Genomic DNA, 19,362 nt, shown 5'->3' with positions numbered 1-19,362 from the left:
TTTTTTAAATGGCCTGTTTCCTCAGAGCATAATCTATGGAAATCTGTACAATCAATATGACTGCAACAATGCCTTGCTATTCCAAGAATAGACAAAGTCAAAATCAAAAGCAAAGACAAAATGGGCAGAGATTTTTATTTTGTCGATGGGTCATTTGGGAAAAATAATTTAAATAACTGAATAAATCATTTGAAGGGCGGCATGGTAACATAGCGGTAGAGCTACTGCCTTACAGCACCAGAGACCCGGGTTCGATCCTGACTATGGGTGGTTGTGTGGAGTTTGTACGTTCTCCGTGTGACCCGCGTGGGTTTTCTCCAAGGTAAGGTCACAAGGAATAGGAGTAGGATTAGGCCATTTGGCCCGTCAATACTACTCTGCCATTCAATCATGGCTGATCTATCTCTCCCTCTTAACCCTATTCTTCTGCCTTCTCCCCATAACCTCTGACACCCGTATCAATCAAGAATCTATCTATCTCCGCCTTAAAAATATCCACTGACTTGGCCTCCACGGCCATCTGTTGCAAAGAGTTCCACAGATTCACCACCCTTCGGTTCTTCCCATACTCCAAAGACATATAAGTTTATGGATTAATTGGCTTGGTGTAAATTTAAAAATATCTCTTATGTGTCAGGTAGTGTTAATGTGCGGGGATCGCTGGTTGGCGTGGATTTGGTGGGCCGATGGGCCTGTTTCCATGCTGTATCTCTGAACTAAACTAAGTTAAAATGAATAGATGGAGAGTAAAGGACAGTGAACCTGACGGGAGAAGAGATTGGGGGCACAATGCCGACAAGCCACCTGTTCCATGGAATAGGATTTAACAGCAATATTCTGAGAATACTCCCTCCCTGTAACTGAAGGTTACAACATTACCAAACATCCAAAGATATCTTTCTTTCGATTACATGTGGTGGGTGGTGAGAGCCTGGAACGAGCTGCCTGGTCGAGGCAGATGCGATAGTGGCGTTGAAGAGGCTTTTGGATGGGCATGGAATGGAGGGTTGTGGATTACACACAGGTAGATAAGAGATGGTCTTGGCTTCATGTTCAGTGTGGACATTGTGGGCCAAAGGGCGTGTTCTTAATCTGCCAAAGGAGGCAGATTATTATCTCAATGGTGTTAGGTTAGGTAAGGGGGAAGTGCAGCGAGACCTGGGTGTCCTTGTTGTACACCAGTCACTGAAAGTTGGCGTGCTGGTACAGCAGGCAGTGAAGAAAACTAATGGCATGTTGGCCTTCATAACGAGAGGATTTCAGTATAGGAGTAAAGAGGTTCTTCTGCAGTTGTATAGGGCCCTGGTAAGACCACATCTGGAGTATTGTGTACAGTTTTGGTCTCCTAATTTGAGGAAGGACATCCTTGTAATTGAGGCAGTGCAGCGTAGGTTCACGAGATTGATCCCTGGGATGGCGGGACTGTCATATGAGGAAAGATCGAAAAGACGAGGCTTGTATTCACTGGAGTTTAGAAGGATGAGAGGAGACATATAAAATTATAAAAGGACTGGACAAGCTAGATGCAGGAAAAATGTTCCCAATGTTGGGCGAGTCCAGAACCAGGGGCCACAGGCACAGTCTTAGAATAAAGGGGAGGCCATTTAAAACTGAGGTGAGAAGGAACTTTTTCACCCAGAGAGTTGTGAATTTGTGGAATTCTCTGCCACAGAGGGCAGTGGAGGCCAAATCACTGGATAAATTTAAGAGAGAGTTAGATAGAGCTCTAGGGGCTAATGGAATCAAGTTGTACCGGGCCCTGGTGAGACCGCACCTGGAGTACTGTGTGCAGTTTTGGTCTCCAAATTTGAGGAAGGATATTCTTGCTATGGAGGGCGTGCAGCGTAGGTTCACTAGGTTAATTCCCGGAATGGCGGGACTGTCGTATGTTGAAAGGCTGGAGCGATTGGGCTTGTATACACTGGAATTTAGAAGGATGAGGGGGGATCTTATTGAAACATATAAGATAATTAGGGGATTGGACACATTAGAGGCAGGAAACATGTTCCCAATGTTGGGGGAGTCCAGAACAAGGGGCCACAGTTTAAGAATAAGGGGTAGGCCATTTAGAACGGAGATGAGGAAGAACTTTTTCAGTCAGAGAGTGGTGAAGGTGTGGAATTCTCTGCCTCAGAAGGCAGTGGAGGCCAGTTCGTTGGATGCTTTCAAGAGAGAGCTGGATAGAGCTCTTAAGGATAGCGGAGTGAGGGGGTATGGGGAGAAGGCAGGAACGGGGTACTGATTGAGAGTGATCAGCCATGATCGCATTGAATGGCGGTGCTGGCTCGAAGGGCTGAATGGCCTCCTCCTGCACCTATTGTCTATTGTCTAATGATATGGGGAGAAGTTGGGCACGGGTTACTGATCGTGGATGATCAGCCGTGATCACAATGAATGGCGGTGCTGGCTCGAAGGGCCGAATGCACCTATTTTCTATGTTTCTATGTCTATGTTTCTTGTGCTGTACTGTTCTACGTTCTATGTATTATCTGTAGATGCAACAAAAACCGAGCGACTGCATTACCGCAAACAAAGATGCTGGGCTTACTGTCATAGTCAAGCAGGAGTTCGACAGCCAGCAGTAGCTGGGACCTCTGCTCTGGTTCCAGAATGTTCAGTTCGTCCAAGTCCTCCTCCTGCAGCAGCTTTAACGTGTCCAGGTCCTCATAGCCGTTCAACAAAAGAGTTGGCATGTGTTGCTGGAAACAGAACAAACACAACAAAGTGACAGAGAGGAGGGAGCGGCCGTGGGACAACAGGTCAGAGGCCCTCCTCATTACATACACAGTAGGGGGCCCGACTGCATCTCCTTCCCGCAGGAGAGTCCGAAAATAGAGGGATAAAAATCTGTGTTAATGAATGGAACCCAGCACAAATTCCCCAAAGGAAAACTCTGTTCGGCTAACTTGACTGAGCCACGTGATGGAATGATAATAACTAAGTTAGAGGGGGTGCAGGAAAGGACGCTGCAGGGACTGGAGGACATGTTACGAGGAGAGATTTGATAGGCTGGGATAGGTTTCCCTGAAGCAAAGGGGGCTGAGGGATGACCTTCGAGAGGTTAATGGGATATCGAGGAGCATAGATAGATAGTCAAAGTCTTTTTCCCCCTGAGTAGAGGAGTCTAAAACTGGAGGGCATAGGTTTAACCTGGTCGGAAAAAGATTTAAAAGAAGTTAAGGGATAGGGTTTTCACACAAAGGTTGATGGTTATATGGAACGAGCTGCTAAAGGAAGCGATAGAGGCAAGGTTCCACATGGTAGGCTGGTTTGAAAAACATGAATTGCATGGGATCCAGGGAGAGCCAACTAACTCGATACAGAATCGGCTTGATGGTAGAAAGAAGAGGATGAATGTGGAAGGTTGTTTTTTTGGACTGGAGGCCTGTGACTAATGGTGTGCCTTGGGAATTGATGCTGGAGCCCATTGCTATTGATCATTTCTATAAACAGTTTGGATGAGAATGTACAAGACATGATTAGAAAGTTTGCAGCTGACACTAAAATAGGTGGTACTGTAAACAGTAAAGATGGTTGGTTATCAAGAATTACAGTAGGATCTCAATCAGTTGGGTAAGAGGGCGGAGGAAAGGCAAATGGATTTTAATTCAGGTAAGTATGAGGTGTTGTATTTTGGGAAGTCAAACCAGGGCAGGATCTTCACAGTGAATGGTAGGGTCCTGGGGAGTATCGTAGAACAGAGGAATTTTGGAGAACAAGTACACAGTTCCCATTATATGAAGAAGATGTTATGCGTTTGTAAAGAAGGTTTGAAATGTTTTCACTTTCTTCTGGAAAATGACTATGATGGACAAAGACAAAAAGGCGAGAGATCCTTGTATTTTTTGTACAGCATAAAAAGTAAGATGCATCAAATTGACCAAAATGCTCTTCGGACAGCTCAAGAACTGCTTGCTATTCTAGAAACCACAGTTATAGAAAGATGACAAAATCTTAATGGGTGCCCAGAGGAGATTTATGAGAATGGACTTCTTTATTTAGACTTTAGACTTTAGAGATACAGTGCAGAAACAGGCCCTTTGACCCACTGAGTCCATGCTGACCAGCGATCACCTCGTATACAAGCACTGTTCCACACACTAGGGACAATTTGAAATTTTACTGAATCCAATTAACCTACAAATCTGTACCTCTTTGGAGTGTGGGAGGAAACCAGAGCACCCGGAGAAAACCCACACGGTCACAAGGATAACGTACTAACTCCGTACAGACAGCACCCGTACTCGGGATTAGACCCAGGTGTCTTGCGCTGTGCCACTGCGATCGCAGAAAACATCCAGAGTAAAAAGGGTTCCAGATTAGATTTCAGGCACAGAATCAGAGATGACATGGGGACTATTTATGGCCCAGCGAGTTGTTTCACACCTGGAATCTATGGCCTGAAGCAGCCGTGAAAGCAGATTCAGCTACTTTTAAAAGGATATCAATGACATAATTCAAGAGGAAACATTTTTGGAGGTTTGGAAATGAACAGGGCATAGATCCAACTGGACAAGACTGAGTACTAAATGTCCCAGGACCCTAGCTTCAAAATATTCAGGAATTTCTATCTTATTTGAATAGGAATTCAAGTCATATTTCATAAGGTCCTTCGCTAATTAGCACGCAACAAAAGCTTGTCACTGTACCACGGCACATGTGACATTAAATAAACTAAACCTTTAACTGAATGAAGCATTTCTTCTATTGATGTGATTTGTGCCTCATTGCTGTGGTATTGAGCGATCAATTGGCTGCTACTGATCACAAGGGAATTACTGTCTTATATGGAGCAAAACACAAAGTGTTGGAGTAACTCAGTGGGTCGGGCAGCATTTCAGTCTGAAGAAGTGTCCCGAGCTAAAACGTCACCTACATATGTCCTCCAGAGATGGTGCCTGACCCACTGAGTTACTCCAGCACTTTGTGTGTTTTGATCAAGATTCCAACATCTGCAGTTCCTGGCTTCACCATTTTACTGTCTAATGTTGATTTCTCTTGAATGGATTCAACCTTCTTTACTCAAAAAGTTTGGACTCATTCAATAAAGCGACAGCTAAAGAATGTTATGACACCAACCTCCAGATCAAATCGCTGGAGCAACTCCTGAACAGATTGGGGTTTGGGCTGTTTGCATCCCCGTCTCCTCCTCCTCCTTGGTCTTTTGGGTTTTTCCACTTCATCATTCACGACATCCATGTAGATGAACTTAAACGTTCCAACTTTATTGTTCAGCAGACCCATCCACGTTCCTCCGGGGGGCTTGCTGATTATGTCAATAACGTCACCCTTCTACAAAACAGGTCAACAAGTTTGTTATCTTCTGTTAAATGTAAAAGTAATATCAGCAAATGCAGGGATTGCACTTACAATGTTCATGTTCGTAAGTCCGAGGAACAGAATTAGGTCATTTAGTCCATCAAGTGTACTCCACTATTCAATCGTGGCTGATCGAAATTTCCCTCTCAACCCCATTCCCTTGTCTTCTCCCTATCGCCCTTGACACCCTTACTAACGAAGAATCTGTTCATCTAGAGGTGTATAAAAGCATGAGAGAATAGATAGGGTAGATGCAGTCTCTTGGCCAGAGTAGGGGAATTGAGAACTAGAGGACATAGGTTTAAGGTGAAGGGGGAAGGATTTTAAGGGAACCTGAAGGGTAACTTTTTCACACAAAGGGTGGTGGGTGTATGAAACGGGCTGCTGGAGGTGGTAGTTGAGACAGGTACTATCGCAATGCTTAAGAAACATTTGGACAGGTACATGAATAGGATAGGTTTAAATGGATATGGGTCAAACGCAGGCAGGTTGGACTAGTGTAGATGGAACATGTTGGCCAGTGTGGGCGTTGGGCCGAAGGGCCTGTTTCCACGCTGTAAGACTCTATGACTCAAACCTTGACTGCAGAGGTGGGAGTTTTAGGAAAATTTAGTAGGGAGTGGGATTGTTCTGCGAACCGGTGTGGGCACAATGACCGCCTTCTGCGTTATATAGACATAACAACAGATAGCACTGTGGTTACAAAGGAACTAGCACAGGGTTGTCCAAACTTCTGGTGCGTTTTAGGTCACTGCAGATGTGCACGTGATACTTCCGTACACTTGTCGTGCAGAGGCGTGGAGCACACTGAACAATTGCAGTGAAGTGGAGTGATGGTGAACACCTCTTTATCATCACGTGTATAAAATTCCATTGCACAGATGAGAACAGAGAAGAAGATGCTCCTTCCGAGAATGTTCACACCCGCACATCCCAGAGGGAGCTTACGCTTGACAGCTTCCCAAACTGGTAGGAACTTGAGGGACTGAAAGGTCGAGCACAAGTGGATCCAGAAATCCCAGGAAACATAAAGGGAGCAAAAACCTTTTGTGATTGTTCCACCTTTCCCTCGACCCAAATTCCAAGTTGTCTCATCATCTGTCAGATTGATTTTCCTATTACTTGAACCAAGGGACTGTTTAATGATGTAATATCACTCCTTCTCGGGCCTGAAGAAGGGCTCAAGACCTGAAACATTAACTGTTCTTTCTGCAGATGCTGCCTGACCTTCTGAGAGCTTCCACCATTTTCTGTTTTTATTTGAGATTTACAGCACCAGCCCTTTTTCTTTAATTGTCATGCACCTTTGAGTCTCTGCTCTCCTGGATCTAAGTTATTGTGCAATGTTTCGTTTGGAAAACTATTAATTGGTTTTTTTTACCACTAAGCAGTTAAAAAGACGAATGCATTAATTTGGAATTGCCTCAATTGCATACATTAATGTGTGGTGATTGCCAACCCTAATGAGAATGGAAAGTGGATTTGCTACAGGAAATAAAAGAGCAGGAATAAAAGATAAAACAGAGTTTCAAAGGCTGTTACTTGTGGGATGCCAAAGGGATTAGCACAAGGACATCAGCTATTTTCATTCTATATTAAGGACAGTATAATTTATTCAAGTTTGCTCACAATACAAAGTTGATGGGAAACTGAGCTGTGCTGAGGTTGCTAAAATGTTTAGTGCTGGAGATGGATGCTGGGTTCACATTTCACTTCCAGCTCACATCCACGTGACCCAGTGCAGGACGGACACAAAATTCATGCTGCAACTTCAGTCATGTGATTCCAGCAACAAGAGAGTGCATGACTCTGGGGCCAATTGTTGTGAGTGTCTAGTACCAGCTCAAGTTAGTCTCCGATGGTTAAACGTTGAAATGTTTAACGCCTTTCGTGATTGTTCCACCTTTCCTCTACCAGAATTCCAAGTCCTCTCATCATCTATCAAATTGATTTTCCCATTACTTGAACCAAAAGGGCTGTTTAATGATGTAATATTGCTCCTGCTCAGTCCTGAAGAAGGGTCCTCGACCGGAAACATTAACCGTTCTCTTTCCGCAGATGCCGCCTGACCTTCTGAGAGCTTCCACCTTCTGTTTTTATTTGAGATTTACAGCACCTGCAGTTTTTCTTTTATTTTTGTGTACTATTGAGTCTCTGCTCTCCTGGATCCAAGGTATTATTGTGCAATGTTTTGTTTGGAAAACTATGATACTGATGCTGTAAATGGTGGAGCAAGATATTCCACAGTTTATCGCACGCCGCATGAAATTTGTGGGGGGGGGGGCAGTCGACTGAATTCTTGGAGAGCTTGATGAGCAAGTAGTCCAGGATGGAGGGAGGAGATTTCTTCACAAGCAGAGTGAGGAGGCTTTGAAGGGAGGCGCATATGTGAATGTGATGAGTCAGGCCACAGGATGTGGACACAGAGCTGCAATAACTTTAATGAGATCACACATGCACTCCAACTCAATAAAGGCATTGACTGCAACGCCTCATCAAAACTACTGGGCAGACTTTGTAAATGGGTGCAGGCAACACACATCAGTCAGCTGTGAACAATTCCTATTAAACAGCACTCCTCGAAACTCTCTTGAGACATGTCACAGCTTGACACATTTACCACACCCACACAGCTCAGCACCTCAGGCCAAACAACTGTGGGAGACACACCAACAAAACAGCCAACAGTCATCACATACTTCTTCTCTCCTGCAGGACAGGCCGATTATGATCACGGTCACCGATCTTGTGGGCGGCACGGTGGCGCAGCGGTAGGGTTGCTGCCTTACAGCGCCAGAGATCCGGCTTTGATCCTGACTACGGGTGCTGTCTGTACAGAGTTTGTACGTTCTCCCCATGACCGCGTGGGTTTTCTCCGGGTGCTTCAGTTTCCTCCCACACTCTAAAGGCATACAAGTTTGTAGGCTAATTGGCCTGGGATCATTGTAAATTGTTCCTAGTGTGTATAGGATAGAGTTAGTGTGCGGGGATCGCTGGTCGGCGCGGACTCGGTGGGTCGAAGGGCCTGTTTCCGCGCTGTATCTCTAAACTAAACTAAAAGGAGGGGGAGATGAATTTGGTTTGCCTGAGAAAAAGACCCTCTAACGTCCATCACCCGCTGATGTTGTGCAAAATGACTTCTCTGAGCACAAAGTTAAAGCTGGAGACACAGAACAAGTTGTTCAGATCATCCTCAGTATCACGGGCAAAGTGGTTCTAGCTCTGCTCTGTGGTTGCACATTTTATCATCCCCTGCATGGAGAAATGGAGTTCCTCATGCATTGCTGCTTGTAGAGGTGCCCTGGAGAGAACAGCTCCCAGTAAACCCATTGAGGACAGGGGCTCCCGATGAGGGTCCCTCTCCCCCCCCCTCCCCCTCCCCCTCCTCCCACCAAAGGCAACCCCACTCTGTAAACTCTCTCCATGTTCTCGTCTTGATGAAGTTCAGAGGAACTGTAGCCAAAGTGAGTTAAAATCAAGAAAAAAAAGTGCAGATGCCACTCTAAAATAAAAACAGAAATTGCAGGAAATACTTAACAGGTCAGGCTGCATCTGTGGGAAGAGAAACAGAGCCAATGCTGCAGGGTCACCTGAATCTCTTGCCAGTCAGAATTTCAGCCACAATTTTACTACCCACCACCACATTCCTTGCAGCCTTCAGAAACTGTGACAGGTTCTCCAACGAGCAAACAGCTCTTTCCAAAAACCAATCCTCTCGCTATTGATCATCAATGCACACAAGTGGCGGCGCCTAACGGTTGCGGCTCGCTAGCAGTCTGTTCGTCCTTTTTCCTTTTTTTTTTGTTGTGTGTCGGTGTTGGGATGGTTTTTGTATTTTTTTTGGTTGTGTATGTGTGGGGGGTGGTGGTGTGGGTGAGAGGGTGGTGGGGGAAACTTTTCTCTTCCTCACGGTGCGGGGTGCGGCTCGGCTGCGGGGCCTAACATCGCCCGGTGCGGCTCGGCCGCTGGACTTTACATCGCCCGGTGCGGCTTGGCCGCTGGACTTTACATCACCCGGTGCGGCTTGGCCGCTGGACTTAACAGAGCCCGGTGCGGCTCGGCCGCGGGACTTTTCATCGCCCGGTGCGGCTTGGCCGCGGGACTTTACATCGCTGGTGCGGCTCGGCCGCTGGTGCAGCTCGGCTGCGGGGCCTAACATCGCCCGGTGCGGCTCGGCCGCGGGACTTTTCATCGCTGGTGCGGCTTGGCCGCGGGACTTAACATCGCCCGGTGCGGCTCGGCCACGGGACTTAGCTGCGCAAGGCTTGGTCGCGGGACTTTTCATCGCCCGGCTCGGCCGCGAGACGTTTCAGCACCCGGTGCGATTCGGCCGCGGGGACTTCCATCCCCTTGCGGGGACTGTGCGGGTCGGTCGGGGACGAGCTGTCTGTCCGTGGGCATGAGGAAGAGAGTGGAAGTTTTCTTGCCTCCATCACAGTGAGGAGGTGTTTGGAGTCACTGTGATGGACGTTTGTGTTGGGGTTATGTGTCTTGTGTTCTTTTTTTGTATGACTGCTATGTAGTTTCGTTCGGTACCTCGGTACCGAATGACAAATAAAGCTCTGTTATACTGTTATACTGTTATAAGTGAAGAGTACAAAGCAGGGATGTGGGTAATTTTCCCATTGCTAACTGCACCAAAGGCCGCACGGTGGCACGACGGTAATGTTGCTGCTCTACAGCACCAGAGACCCAGGTTCGATACTGACCACAGTTGCTGTCAGTACGGAGTTTGTACCTTCTCCCTGTCACATGCGTGGGTTTTCTCCTTGTGCTCCGGTTTCCTCCCACTCTCCAAAGACCTACAGGTTTGCACGTTAATTGGCTTGGAAAAACTGTGAATTGTCCCTCGTGTGTAGGATAGTGTTAGCGTGTGTGGATCACAGACTCAGTGGGCCTAAGGGCCTGTTTCCGTACTGTATCTCTAAAAAAAGCTTCTGAGTTTTCCAAACATGCTCAAATTAGGGTATGAGCAAGTTGATATCAATGTCAAGGTTTCATCTCCCAGCGGCTATGACTAGGTTTGCTTATTCTGCATAAATCTAAATCCAGAGATGCTGCCTGTCCCGCTGAGTTATTCCAGAACTTTGTGCCCATCTTCTGCATAAATCTGACATATGATGTTCAAGTTACACATCCTACAAAGATAGCAGTCAGTGCAGGGTGTGTAAAAAGTGATGTTTGGGGAAAATGGGAAGTGATTTAATTGAAAGATTTTGAGGTACATTTTCTGCGCAGTTGTTAAGAACCTTTTGGTTGGAAAGTCTACAATTATGTCTCCATTGACCATTTTTGAGGAAGATGAGAAGAAACTTCTTTCCAAATGAGTCATAAACATTTGAAATTCTGTCTGGGAAGCTGTGAATAACTGTACATATTCTAAATGAGAATATTGGACACATATAGAATCAAGTATTTGGAAGTCAAGTAAGAAATTGAACTTACAAGGAAGATGAGTTATTTATTTTATTTTACTTTAGAAATACAGCATGGGAAGAGGCCCTTCGGCCCACCGAGTTCATGCTACCATTGATCGGCTGTTCACATTAGTTCTATATTATCTCACTTTCCCATCCACTCCATACCAGGGCAATTTTACAGAGGTCAATTAACCGACAGATATGCATATCTTTGGGATGTGGGAGAGAACCGGAGCACCCAGAGAAAATCCACATGGTCACGGGGAGAATGTACAAATTCCACACAGACAGCAGCCGATCAAATCTGGATCTGTGGCACTGTGCGGCAAGGTGAAACAAGCTCTTGAGGCTACAACATATTCTCTTGCACCTATTCTGTACTAGATAAAGTCTTGCTCGTTGATCTACAGTAACTTTACACTGGTCCACCTACAGGGGTCAGTGCTGGTCCACCTCAAGACATATAAACAAAAAAAATAAGTGATGCGGCAGGAGCTGTTGTTAAACTTTGCCTGTGATGTTAAAACAGCTGCAGTTAATGACAAAGATGACCATATTCTATTTCACTTAGACAGAGGCCATTTCAGTCCATTGGAGTGCAGTCCCTGAACTACTATCTCCCTCATTGGTGACCCTCGGACTATCTTTGATTAGTATTTTAGGTGCAGGAGGCCATTTGGCCCTTCGAGCCGGCACCGCCATTCATTGTGATCATGGCTGCTTACCAACAATCAGCAACCCGTGCCTGCCTTCTCCCCATAACCCTCGATTCCGCTAGCCCCAAAAGCTCTATCTAACTCTTTTAAATTCATCCAGTGATTTGGCCTCCACTGCCTTCTGTGGCAGAGAATTCCACAAATGAACGAAACATTATTCCATTATCATGTATCTATACACTGTAAATGGCTTGATTGTAATCATGTATTGTCTTTCCTCTGACTGGTTAGCATGCAACAAAAGCCTTTCACTGTACCTCGGTACACGTGACAATAAACTAAACTGAACTGAATGGAGGTCAACTCTCAGAACAATCCCACCAACTGTTCTGGTAATGTGTTCTCCTCATAGTCCCATCAACCTTCCCCAGATTCTACCACTCAGGTGCACACAGGAGCCAAGTGACAGCGGTCAATTAATCCACCAATCTGCATGTCTTGGGGGTGAGGTTGAAACTGGGGCACCCAGGGTAAACCCACATGGTCACAGGGAAAATGTGCAAACTCCACACTGTCAGCAGTGGAGATCAAACTCGGGTTGTTGGCGCTGTGAGGCTAGCTGTGCTGCCCACTGAAAGAACTGCAAGCACCTTTACAACACAGTTTAGTTTAGAGATACAGTGCAGAAACAGGCCATTTGCCCCACCGACCGGCGATCCCCGCACATCAACACTGTGGATAATTTACACCAAGCCAATCAACCTCCAAACCTGTACGCCTTTGGAGTGTGGGAGGAAACCGAAGATTTCAGAGAAAACCCACACGGTCAAGGGGAGAACGGGCAAACTCCATTCAGACAGCACCCGTAGTCGGGATCCAACCGTGATCTCCAGCGCTGTAAACGTTGTGAGGCAGGAACTCTACCGCTGTGCCAGTCACTGCTGACCAGCAATTCTCGCACATCAACACTGCTCCACGCACACTAGGGCCAATCTTACATTTATATCAAACCACAGATTAGCACAAAGGACAAGATGATGTGAGAACAAATTTAATGCAGAGAAATGTGGGGTGGTATCTTTCAGATGTAGAATGAGGAGGGCATCAAATGAAGAATAGGGAAATGTTAAGGTGAATGTGCCAGGTTATGGATAATGTTTACTCTGATTTACAGATACAATGTGAAGCCAGGCCCTTCTGCCCACCAAGTCCACGCCGACTATTGATCATCCACACACTAATGCTATGTTATCCCACATTCGCATCGTGTACACTAGAGGCAATTTACAGAAGCCAATTAATCTACAAACTTTGGAATGTGGGAGGAAACCGGTGCATCCAGAAAAACACCCACGCAGTTACAGGGAGAATGTACAAACTCCACAGAGACAGCACTTGTAGTCAGGATCCAACCTGGGTCTTTGGCGTTGTGAGGTGCCACTATGAGGCCGACCAGCCGCCCCACTGTGCCGCCAAATGTAATGTAAAAACAGTACAAAGAACACGTGGTAGACACAAAAAGGTGGAGTAACTCAGCGGGACAGGCAGCCTCTCTGGAGAGAAGGAATGGGTGACGTTTCGGGTTGAGACCATTCTTCAGACTGTATCTATCTTCAGTTGTATCTATCTTCGGTTTAAACCATCATCTGCCTTTCTTTCCTACACACTATGAATTAAAGTAAATGCTGCAAATGTTTAATTGGGCTGTGGTTGGAAAACGCTGTGCAGCTTGCGTTCCTTGCCGTGTGAAGAATGTAAAGAGGAACGAGAGGATAAAGGGGAGATACAGTGAGGCTGTACCAGGGATAACCTGAATGTACGAGGAGAAATCTGAGCACCCCTGACTGATTTAGTTTCATCAAGGGAGATGTGACAAAGGAGCTCCAAAGTAGGTGGAGTTTTTGAACACATTGGTGAGGAGAAGTTATTTCCCTTGGTGATCTAAGAATGCACTGCACAGAAGCAGAAACCAAAACACCTTTTACAAAGAACTCTTTGGAAAGAAAACTACACAAGGATGTGGAGAAAGTAATTGTTTCAGCTCCAGCATTAAAAACAACAGATGTTGGTAAAGCTCAGCAGGTCTGGCAGCATCGAGAGAAATAACATTAACGTTTCAGGTCTGTGATCTTTATCAGAAAGGGAACAGCAAGTTAGTTCTGGGTTACAGAGGGTTGTTGTAAACCTGTGAGATTCTATGATTTGTATCCCCTCTCCATTACAGGGTGTAAGGGTACGGATGTCAGGGGTTATGGGGCGAAGGCAGGAGAATGGGGTTGAGAGGGAAAGATAGATCAGTCATGATTGAATGCCGGAGTAGACTTGACGGGCCAAATGGCCTAATTCTGCTCCTAGAAATTATGAACTACACCAAAGTATTACTAGTCTATGCTTAAAAAAATTCGAAATGGAGTTACATAATCCTTGACTGGGTGATGTGGAGCTGAATGTTTTGTGTCATAAGTGTCATGCAACATGGAACAGACCCTCTGGCCCACCACAACTCCTCTGACCATCGAACCCATTTGACTACACACTGATCCCACCTGAATCTCCCCACATTCACATCAGCTCCCCCTGGATTCTACCACTGATCCCAACTGTATGTTTGTGTTGTCATTTGTGAGCGGAGCACCAAGGCAGTGAAGACATGCAAACTCTGCACAGACAGCACCAGAGGTCAGACTTGAACCCGTCACTGTACTGTGAGGTAGCAGCTGTATCACTATTCTCCACTATTGTCGACAGAAGTGCTGCTTGTGCTTCTTATGGTGAAGAGCATCACAGAATCAGTTATTCACTTCAAATTGTGCATGCTAATATTTAGATTCTCTACAAGTTTCCTCCCATTCCTATTTCAAGATAACCTTTATGCCTCATGCACTTTCTTCTTAAACGCATCTCAGAATCTTGTCTCAAATGCCTTGTGTGGTAGAAACGTAGAAAATAGGTGCACGAGTAAGCCATTCGGCACTTCAAGCCAGCACCGCCATTCAATATGTTCATGGTTGATCATCCAAAATCAGTACCCCGTTCCTGCTTTCTCCCTGTATCCCCTGATCCCGTTAGCCCTACGAGCTATATCTAACTCTCTCTTGAAAACATGCAGTGAATTGGCCTCCATTGCCTTCTGTGGCAGAGAATTCCACAGATTCACAACTCTCTGGGTGAAAATGTTTTTCCACATCAGTCCTAAATGGCCTACCCCTTTTAAAAAAAATTGTGACTCCAGGTTCTGGACTCCCCCAACATGGGAAACGTTTTTCCTGCATCTAGCCTGTCCAATCCCCTCTCATCCTTCTAAATTCCATTGAATATAAGCCCAGTCGATCCACTTTTTCATATGTCAGTTCCACCATCCCAGGAATTAAGCTGGTGAATTTATGCTGCACTCCCTCATTAGCAAGAATGTCCTTCCTCAAATTAGACCAAAACTGCACACACAATTCCAGGTGTGGTCTCACCTCGGCCCTGTGCAACTGCAGTAGCACCTGCTTGCTCTGACACTCAAACCCTCTCACTATAAAGGCCAACATACCATTTGCTTTCTTCACTGCTTGCTGTACCTGCAATCTTACTTTCAGTGTCTTATGTAAAAGGACACCCAGGTCTCGTTGCACTTCCCTTTTTCCTAATCCGACACCATTCAGATAATAATCTGCCTTCTTGTTCTTGCCACCAAAGCGAATAACCTCACATTTATCCACATTATACTGCATCTGCCATGCATCTGCCCACTCACCCAACCTATCCAAGTCACCCTACAGCCTCATAGCATCCTCCTCAAAGCTCACACTGACACCCGGCTTTGTGTCATCCGCAAACTTGGAAATGTTACATTTAATTCCTTCGTCTAAATCGTTAATATATATTGTAAATAGCTGGGGTCCCAGAAAGTTGAAACCACCATCCCAGACAGATATTTCTGCAGACCACTCCTGAACACAATGGTTCATTTATTTAAATTGCATCCCACGTATCGTGCACAATCATAACGAAAGGCTTGACATACATTGCACCTCAAAATGAAGGGCAATATTGCCAGACTAGAATGGGACACCAATAGTTTGGAACTAGAAAATAGTGGAGGCTTGGAAGGCAAGTAACATGTTCAATCGTAAAATGGGGAGGGCAAGACTTCAGCACAGGGACCTATTTCCAGGGTCTTCCAGCACTGATAGCTAGGAGGGTAAGTTAGTTGGCCAGTTGCTTTGTCGAAATGGTCTCTAGGATGGGTTTCATGGACCAAATGAACTCTCCAGGATCACTGAGCAGAAGGTAGTTTTAGCAGAGGAGAAACAAGACATCAAGCAGAGCTAATTTAGTTTAGTTTAGAGATACACCCCGCCATGTCCGTGCCGACAATCGATACCCGTACGCTAACATTATCCTACACACACTAAGGACAATTTTCAATTTTACATAAGCCAATAAGCCTTATTAAGCATGTCTTTGGAGTGTGGGAGGAAACTGGAGCTCCCGGAGAAAATCCACGCAGATTACAGGGAGAACGTACAAACTCCGTAAAGACAGCACCCATGGACAGGATCGATCCCGGGTCTCTGGCGCTGTCAGGCAGCAACTCTACCGCTGCGCTATCGTGCCGCCCAATGCGAAATGAATGATTCCTACATTCTAGTCATGCATGGCTCTAGAACAATCTATTGATGGCTCTGATCTGGGGGATGCGTGACTCATTCAGATATATGTTATTCAACATTCCATTCAGTACCATAAATATTCTGCATGTGTTCATTTTCTTGGGGGCCTCCTAGAAGCACACAGATAAAGCGAAGATGCATTTGGTACCTTGAGTTTCAGTGAATCCGTGTCGTATGGGCTTGGGACAAAATCAGTGTGGACTCTCGCACGGCCACAGAAAGGCCCCTGGTAGGCGGACTCCTCCTCCTCCCCATCTTCTGACTTCACGCTCTCTCTGTTGCTGGCTGATGAGTCTGTGGTGCTCACTGTTTGACCGCCTGAAATGGAGAGTGAGAACAGGTGGTAAAATGCATGGCAATAACAGTGCAGTCTCCCTCCCCAGGTACTTGTACTTACAGCCTTGTACAGCCTTGCAAAGTGTGGCCGTGTACTCCCAAATTGCTCTCAGTTCTGCACTCTATCCCCCGACCCTAGGGCCAGTTTCTGCCCGGCACATTACCCTGTTGTCTGATGCTTCCTTTTTCATTGTTGTGACCTGATTCTATCCCTCCTTTTTCAAACCCCACCAGTTGTGCTCCGATCTCGTGATTTGACTCTCTTCTCCTCGACCAATCCCTCTTCCCAACTTCTGTAATCCAATGCTTCGGACTGTCAAAGCAGCCACAGCCAGACATAAAAACAGCTTTTTTCCCCACGAGTGATAGTTCTACTCAATAACCAAAGTCTGTAGTCTCTTTTGTGCTCTGGTTTATTTTCACCCACATGTTTAGACCGTAATGGTGTATCCTTATTGTTTTGAAGTGTTTATGCTTTATTCTAAATTGTTAACTGTATGTTTGTGTTGTCATTTGTGAGCGGAACACTAAGGCACATTCCTTGTATATGCACATACTTGGCCAATAAACTTATTCATTCATTCGTTCCCATCTCCCTCCCTCCTCTATGGTCCCCACCCCCATGACTAAATTCTGCCCTCCGTTGGTGCAGACATTCCCCTCCTCCCACTGTGATCCTTTCACCTGACCTCTCCCCGCTCCACCTTCCCACTGCGGTTTAATTTCCCCAACCATCTTCTCATTACACTCTGATTGTTTTCTTGTGATGTTCCATTTTCCACTTTCCTGTTATGTTCTAATTCCACACCCCCCCCCCCTAACCTCCCCATTGTTGTCTCCTTTCCCCCCCAACCTCCCCATTGTTGTCTCCTTTCCCCTCCCCATCTCCCCATTGTGGAGATGTTTTTGCCTTTCTCCCCACTGTGGACAATTGTCCCCACTTACCCATTGTGGACAATTGCCCCATCTCCCCACTGTGGAACCATTACCTGCCATCTCTACATTATGAACAACTGCTCACATTCCGTGTTATCAAACAATTGCCCCTCAACTCACTACTGTTAAACAATTGCTCCCAAACTTCCCATTCTGGTCTAATTACATACCCAACATCCCGTTATGGTACAATGAACCACCCCCCCACCCCACCCCACTCTGGTGCAATCTGGTCCATTGCCCTTCATCTTCCCATTCTGGTCCAAATCCCTCCATCCTCCGATATTGACACAATTAACTCACACCATCCCATTCTGTTCCAATTGCCCCCTTCATCACCCCAATGCATCCATTCGCCCCACATTTCTGCATCACAATCCAATTTCTCCCCATTTATTCCAATTACTTCCCCATCTCTGCATTGTGGTGTAATCCCCCCCCACCCTCCCCCGAAACATTTCTGTTGCCTTTTGATGCCCAACATCTCCTTGTGTTCAGTTTTCCCCCATCCTCCTCCTTGGCAGATTCTCCATTCCACCCTATTCCCTATTTCAATGATCTGATCTTTGCCCTCCCCTAATTCTATAAAATTTCTGCTGGTGTAATTATAGCTTCAGCATATTCCCAGTCACTGACTTGATGCAAAGTGGCCAATCCTTTCCTGCTATGTGTTAGCTGCACTCCTTGGATAATGGACTTGCAAATCACAGCCAATGCATCCAACTTCAAACCAAGCACTTACTTTAATAGCAAGCCATCAAATCCAGGAGATGTACCAGGTTTAGTTCCATTAATGTGCTGAGTATATTTTCTCTGGTGACAGAAATTATTTTGAATGCAGCCTCCCCATGAAGACCAATCCAACTTAGTGATTTAGAAATGCTGGCCTTTCTCCATTTTCCATTATTAATTCCCCAAAATCATCCATTAGGGATTAACATAGGCTGTTGCTATCCAGATGTGCAGCACTTTGGTCAACATGGGTTGTTTTTAAATGTGCTATACAAAAAAAATTGACTTGACTTGACTTGATATGTATATATATATATATACACACACACACACACACACACACACACACACACTGATGAGCCAAAACATTATGACCACCTGCCTAATATGCTGTTGGTCCTCCGAGTGCCGCCAAAACAGCGCCGACCTGCCAAGGCATGGACTCTACAAGACCCCTGAAGGTGTCCTGTGGTATCTGGCACCAAAACATTAGCAGCAGATCCTTCAAGTCCTGTAAGTTGTGAGGTGGAGCCACCGTGGTTCGGACTTGTCGATCCAGCACATCCCACAGATGCACAATCGGATTGAGATCTGGAGAATTTGGAGGCCAGGGCAACACCGTGAACACTTCATCATGTTCCTCAAACCATTCCTGAACAATATGTGCAGTGTGGCAGGGTGCATTATCCTGCTGAAAGAGGCCACTGCCATCAGGGAATACCATTGCCATGAAGGGGTGTACCTGGTCTGCAACGATGTTTAGATAGGTGACACGTGTCAAAATGACATCCACATGAATGGCCGGACCCAGGGTTTCCCAGCAGAAATTTGCCCAGAGCATCACACTCCCTCCACCAGCTTGTCGTCTTCCCACAGTGCATCCTGGTGCCATCACTTCCCCAGGTAAACAGCACATACGTACACAGCCATCCACGTGATCCAAAAGAAAACGGGACCAGGCGACCTTCTTCCATTGATCCAAGGTCCAGTTCCGACGCTCGCTTGCCCAACGTAGACGCTTTTGACGGTGGACAGGGGTCATCATGGGCACTCTGACCGGTCTTTGGCGACGCAGCCCAATACGCAGCAGGGTGCGATGCACTGTGTATTGTGACACATTCCTCCCATGACCATCATTAAAATTTTCTGTGACTTGTGTCACAGTAGACCTTCTGTCGGTTCGGACCAGACTGGATAGTCTTTGTTGCCCTCGCGCATCAATGAGCCGTGGGCGCCCAACACCCTGTCGCCGATTTGTGGTTTGTCCCTCCTCGGACCACTATCGGTAGGTACTCACCACTG

General features: G+C 46.1%; 1 protein-coding gene across 1 annotated transcript in view; it reads right to left on the bottom strand.

The window, feature by feature from the left end:
• sash1a (SAM and SH3 domain containing 1a) overlaps nt 1-19,362 on the bottom strand; it is a 131,594-nt gene that overhangs the window by 16,201 nt on the left and 96,031 nt on the right. Inside the window, 3 exon segments of the mRNA XM_078405532.1 lie at nt 2,549-2,699; nt 5,080-5,292; nt 16,205-16,374. Of these exon segments, the coding sequence (XP_078261658.1) occupies nt 2,549-2,699; nt 5,080-5,292; nt 16,205-16,374 (534 nt within the window).

This window comes from Rhinoraja longicauda, chromosome 9, assembly GCF_053455715.1.
Source record: "Rhinoraja longicauda isolate Sanriku21f chromosome 9, sRhiLon1.1, whole genome shotgun sequence".
In the NCBI taxonomy this organism is placed as follows: Eukaryota; Metazoa; Chordata; class Chondrichthyes; order Rajiformes; family Arhynchobatidae; genus Rhinoraja; species Rhinoraja longicauda.
Note: the sequence above shows the minus strand (reverse complement) of the source record. Positions and strands in the feature narration are given on the sequence as shown.